The 6,000-nt window shown below is 43.0% G+C and overlaps 1 protein-coding gene across 10 annotated transcripts in view; it reads left to right on the top strand.

The window, feature by feature from the left end:
• The window catches only part of LOC106582632 (chromodomain-helicase-DNA-binding protein 6), a 112,602-nt gene that overhangs the window by 66,324 nt on the left and 40,278 nt on the right, over positions 1 to 6,000 (top strand). For all 10 annotated transcript variants that reach the window (XR_001323356.2, XM_014165874.2, XM_014165873.2 and 7 more), the window contains 4 exons: positions 1 to 132; positions 461 to 671; positions 1,292 to 1,487; positions 1,970 to 2,134. The exon at positions 1 to 132 is cut by the window's left edge and continues 124 nt beyond it. Coding sequence is in view for 9 of the 10 variants with exons in the window: in XM_014165874.2 (XP_014021349.1) it covers positions 1 to 132; positions 461 to 671; positions 1,292 to 1,487; positions 1,970 to 2,134 (704 nt within the window). In the remaining variant the exon portion in view is untranslated. The remainder of the gene's footprint in view (positions 133 to 460; positions 672 to 1,291; positions 1,488 to 1,969; positions 2,135 to 6,000) is intronic.

The raw sequence follows: 6,000 nt of genomic DNA, 5'->3' as shown, positions 1-6,000 counted from the left end.
AGTACTACCGGGCCATCCTGGAAAAGAACTTCACCTTCCTGGCCAAGGGGGCCAACCAGCACAACATGCCCAACCTCATCAACACCATGATGGAGCTGCGCAAGTGCTGCAACCACCCCTACCTGATCAAAGGTGACGTGTGGATACACACATGAAAGCATGCATCACACGTACACACACACGCTCTACAAATGTTCATAGTTCATAATAAAATGTTAATTATAAAATGAGTCGACGGCTGAACGAATCTGGTAACACCTGACCTGTATTCCTTCTAGCATCCATAGTCCTGTAGAGTCCTTTATATATGGACTCAGTTTAATTCCACCCTGACTTTATAAGCAGCATTATGGAAATGGCTTCGTACCGATTTATTTTTTTCTTCTGATCTTCACAAGGCTCTCTACAATGCATTTTAAGTAGACCTTTTTTCTCCCTTATCTTCTCTGGACATGTCCAGGTGCGGAGGAGAAGATCCTGGATAGCTTCAGGAAAACGCACAGCCCTGATGCTTGGGACTTCCAGCTCCAGGCCATGATTCAGGCAGCGGGGAAGCTGGTGCTTATTGACAAGCTGCTGCCGAAGCTGATTGCTGGCGGCCACAAGGTGCTGGTCTTCTCCCAGATGGTGCGCTGCCTGGACATCCTGGAGGACTACCTCATCCAGAGGAGGTTAGGGCTGAGGATAGAGTTGAGAGCGTGACTGGGGATGGGTCTGGGGCTGCTGGACTGGGCTAAAGCTCTGCTCTGTGTGCGCACATCACAATCCCCCTCACCCTCTGCTCTAGTCTAAAAAGAGTCGGACTAAGACTGCAATTGTGTTGAGTTTATCAAGTAGGGACAAATATATGATTTTGCTGGACAGTTCCAAGAACAACAGGAAAGGCGCATGTGTATAACATTAATGGCTGTCACTTTATGACATAATGATACATCTGTGTTAGACACACATTTTTACAGGATATTTATGATCCATAGGGGATTTTATATTTATTAACTGGAACATATAGTGTATATTGATATGGTGACCAAGCATTTTAATTGGAGATACAATATGAATATGCAACAACAAAAGAATCTAAATGAAAACACAGTATGAATGAATGTTTGAATACATAATATGTACTGTATGTATTGTAGCGAATTCGGGGGTAACCCGACCAGTACTCAAACCTGGGTCCAGCGACTGTCAGCCCAACACCTTCACCGTTATGCCAAGAGATGCAATCCTCTTGACGAGGTTGTTCGGTTGAGGTTGCTACAGTATGTTCATAAGTTATGTGTGGTTCTAGGTACACCTATGAGCGCATCGACGGCAGAGTGCGGGGTAACCTGCGCCAGGCAGCGATCGACAGGTTCTGTAAGGTGGACTCGGACCGCTTTGTGTTCCTGCTGTGTACCCGTGCTGGGGGCCTGGGCATCAACCTGACCGCTGCAGACACCTGCATCATCTTCGACTCGGACTGGAACCCCCAGAACGACCTACAGGTTAGTCAACACAAAGTTCAGCACCACTTTCCGGACCTTGACTACACCTAGTACTGGACTAAGAAGTGTTATACTCATTTCCTGATTTCATGCTTTCATGTTGTCCTGTGTGGCTCAGTTGATAGTGCATGGCGCTTGCAATGTCAGGATTGTTGGTTTGATTCCCTCTGGGGACACCACTGTATGTGTATGCACTCGCACTCATACTGTATGAAATGGTATAATAGCTATTTCATGTGGGCATGCAGTATGAAATGGTATATAGGAAAAAGATTACTCACAATGTTCATATTTTTATTCTACGTTTTGTTGTTGTACTACATTGATATTGATTACTGCGTTGTTGGATTTAGTGCTTGCAAGAAAGGCATTTCACTGTACTTGTGCACGTGACTTTAAAACTTGAAACTTTGAATGCCAGTGTAAAATAACAACTGTTTCAAGCCGTGTGTGTGAAACTGCTCTGTTTGTGTCCCTGCCAGGCCCAAGCTCGCTGCCACCGCATCGGCCAGAGTAAAGCAGTGAAAGTGTACAGGCTGATCACCAGGAACTCCTATGAGAGGGAGATGTTTGATAAAGCCAGTCTGAAGCTGGGTCTAGACAAGGCTGTGCTGCAGGACATTAATCGCAAGGGCAGCCTCAATGGGGTGAGTGACTGCTATGATCGCCTGGTCACATATCTGTTTGTGCTGTCTTGCCAACTCCTATTGTCATCGTCCCATCGTCATGCCAGCACAAACAGATCTAGGACTAGGTTATACTATGAAGGATGATTTCTGGATTTTCTTTGTATACAGTGAGCTCCAAAAGTATTGGGACAGCGACACATTTTTTGTTGCTTTGGCTCTGTACTCCAGCACATCGGATTTTAAAATGATACGTTTTTTAATTTGAGGGTGAACCATTGAGAAATTACAGAACTTTTTGTACATAGTCTCCCCAAATTAGGGGACCAAAAGTATTGCGACAAATTCACGTACATTGCATTTACTTTTTCCACATTTTGTTACGTCACAGCCTTATTCTAAAATTGCTACATTGTATAAAAAATATCACCGAAATATCACATTTATATAAGTACTCAGTACTTTGTTAAAGCACCTTTGACAGTGATTACAGCATTGAGTCTTCTTGGGTATGACGCTATTAGTTTGGCACACCTGTATTTGGGGAGTTTCTCCCATTCTTCTCTACAGATCCTCCCAAGGTCTGTCAGGTTGGATGAGGGGCGTCGCTGCACAGCTACTTTCAAGTCTCTCCAGAGATGTTCGATCTGGTTCAAGTCCGGGCTCGGGCTGGGCCACTCAAGACCATTCCGAGACTTGTCCCGAAGCCACTCCTGCGTTGTCTTGGCTGTGTGCTTAGGGTTGTTGTCCTGAGCACTCCGGAGCAGGTTTTCATCAAGGATCTCTCTGTACTTTGCTCCGTTCATCTTTCCCTTGATCCTGACTAGTCTCCCAGTCCCTGCCACTGAAAAACATCGCCAAAGCATGATGTTGCAATCACCATCCTTCACTATAGGGATGGTGCCAGGTTTCCTCCAGATGTGATGCTTGGCATTCAGGCCAAAGTGTTGAAGGTTGGTTTCATCAGACGAGAGAATCTTGTTTCTCATGGTCTGTGTCTCTTTAGGTGCCTTTTGGCAAACTCTAGCGGGCTGTCATGTGCCTTTTACTGAGGAGCTGCTTCCATCTGGCCACTCTACCATAAAGGCCTGATTGGTGGAGTGCTGCAGAGATTGTTGTCCTTCTGGAAGGTTCTCCCATCTCCACAGAGAAACTCTGGAGCTCTGCCAGAGTGACCATCAGTTTCTCGGTCACCTCCCTGACCAAGGCTCTTCTCCCCCGATTGCTCAGTTTGGCCGGGCGGCCATCTCTAGGAAGAGTATTGGTAGTTCCAAATAGAGGTTGACCGATTAATCGGAATGGCGATTTAATTAGGGCCGATTTCAAGTTTTCATAACAATCGGTAATCGGTATTTTTGGCCACCGATTTTTAAAAACATTTATTATAAATATTTTTTAACTAGGCAAGTCAGTTAAGAACACATTCTTATTTTCAATGACGCCCTAGGAACGGTGGGTTAACTGCCTTGTTCAGGGGCAGAATGACAGATTTTTACCTTGTCAGCTTGGGGATGCAACCTTAAGGTTAACTAGTCCAACGCTCTAACCACCTGCCTTACATTGCACTCCACGAGGAGCCTGCCTGTTACGCGAATGCAGTAAGAAGCCAAGGTAAGTTGCTAGCTAGCATTAAACTTATCTTATAAAAACAATCAATCAAGCAATCATAATCACTAGTTAACTACACATGGTTGATGATATTACTAGTTTATCTAGCCTGTCCTGCGTTGCATATAATCGATGCAGTGCGCATTCGCGAAAAAGGTCTGTCGTTGCTCCAACTTGTACCTAACCATAAACATCTATGTCTTAAAATCAATACACAAGTATATATTTTAGTTAATATTGCCTGCTAACATTAATTTCTTTTAGCTAGGGAAAATGTGTCACCTCTGCAACAGAGTCAGGGTATATGCAGCAGTTTGGGCCGCCTCGCTAGTTGCGAACTGTGAAGACTTTCTTCCTAACAAAGACAGCCGACTTCGCCAAACGGGGGATGATTTAACAAAAGCGCATTTGCGATAAAAGCACAATCATTGCACGACTGTACCTAACCATAAACATCAATGCCTTTTCTTAAAATCAATACACAGAAGTATATATTTTTAAACCTGCATATTTAGCTAAAAGAAATCCAGGTTAGCAGGCAATATTAACCAGGTGAAATTGTCACTTCTCTTCCGTTCATTGCACTCAGGGTATATGCAACAGTTTGGGCCGCCTGGCTCGTTGTGAACTAATTTGCCAGAATTTTACGTAATTATGACATAACATTGAAGGTTGTGCAATGTAACAGGAACATTTAGACTTATGGATGCCACCCGTTAGATAAAATACGGAACGGTTCCGTATTTCACTGAAAGAATAAACGTGATAGTTTCCGGATTCGACCATACTAATGACCTAAGGCTCGTGTTTCTGTGTGTTATTATGTTATAATTAAGTCTATGATTTGATAGAGCAGTCTGACTGAGCGATGGTAGGCAGCAGCAGGCTCGTAAGCATTCATTCAAAATAGCACTTTCGTGCATTTTGCCAGAGGCCCTTCGCAATGCATTGCGCTGTTTATGACTTCAAGCCTATCAACTCCCAAGGTTAGGCTGGTGTAACCCATGTGAAATGGCTAGCTAGTTAGCCAGGTGCGTGCTAATAGCGTTTCAAACGTCACTCGCTCTGATTCTTGGAGGAGTAGTTTCCCTTGCTCTACATGGGTAACGCTGCTTGGAGGGTGGCTGTTGTCAATGTGTTCCTGGTTCGAGCCCAGGTAGGAGCGAGGAGAGGGACGGAAGCTATACTGTTACACTGGCAATACTAAAGTGCCTATAAGAACATCCAATTGTCAAAGGTATATGAAATACAAATTGTATAGAGAGAAATAGTCCTATAATTCCTATAACTACAACCTAAAACTTCTTACCTGGGAATATTGAAGACTCATGTTAACCTCTCTAGGGTCGGCGGGACGAAATCGTCCCACCTACTCAACAGCCAGTTGAATCCCGTGGCGCGTTATTCCAATACCTTAGAAATGCTATTACTTCAATTTCTCAAACATATAACTATTTTACACCATTTTAAAGACGACTCTCGTTAATCTAACCACACTGTCCGATTTCAAAAAGGCTTTACAACGAAAGCAAAACATTAGATTATGTCAGCAGAGTACCCAGCCAGAAATAATCAGACACCCATTTTTCAAGCTAGCATATAATGTCACATAAACCCAAACCACAGCTAAATGCAGCACTAACCTTTGATAATCTTCATCAGATGACAACCCTAGGACATTATGTTATACAATACATGCATGTTTTGTTCAATCAAGTTCATATTTATATCAAAAACCAGCTTTTTACATTAGCATGTGACGTTCAGAACTAGCATAGCCCCCGCAAACTTCCGGTGAATTTACTAAATTACTCGCGATAAACGTTCACAAAAAACAATTATTTTAAGAATTATAGACACAGAACTCCTCTATGCACTCGCTATGTCCGATTTTAAAATAGCTTTTCGGTGAAAGCACATTTTGCAATATTCTCAGTAGATAGCCCGGCATCACAGGGCTAGCTATTTAGACACCCACCAAGTTTAGCACTCACCAAAATCAGATTTACTATAAGAAAAATGTTATTACCTTTGCCGTCTTCGTCAGAATGCACTCCCAGGACTTCTACTTCAATAACAAATGTTGGTTTGGTTCAAAATAATCCATAGTTATGTTCAAATATCCTCTGTTTTGTTTGTGCGTTCAAGACACTATCCGAATGGTAAAGAACAAAACATTTCTAAATATTCCATTACCGTACTTCGATGCATGTCAACCGCTGTTTAAAATCAATTTTTATGCCATTTTTCTCGTAAAAAAGCAACAATATTCCGACCGG

The sequence above is a fragment of the Salmo salar genome, chromosome ssa22 (genome assembly GCF_905237065.1).
Source record: "Salmo salar chromosome ssa22, Ssal_v3.1, whole genome shotgun sequence".
Lineage (NCBI taxonomy): Eukaryota > Metazoa > Chordata > Actinopteri > Salmoniformes > Salmonidae > Salmo > Salmo salar.
The sequence above is the reverse complement of the archived record's forward strand: the minus strand, read 5'-3'. Positions and strand labels throughout refer to the sequence as shown.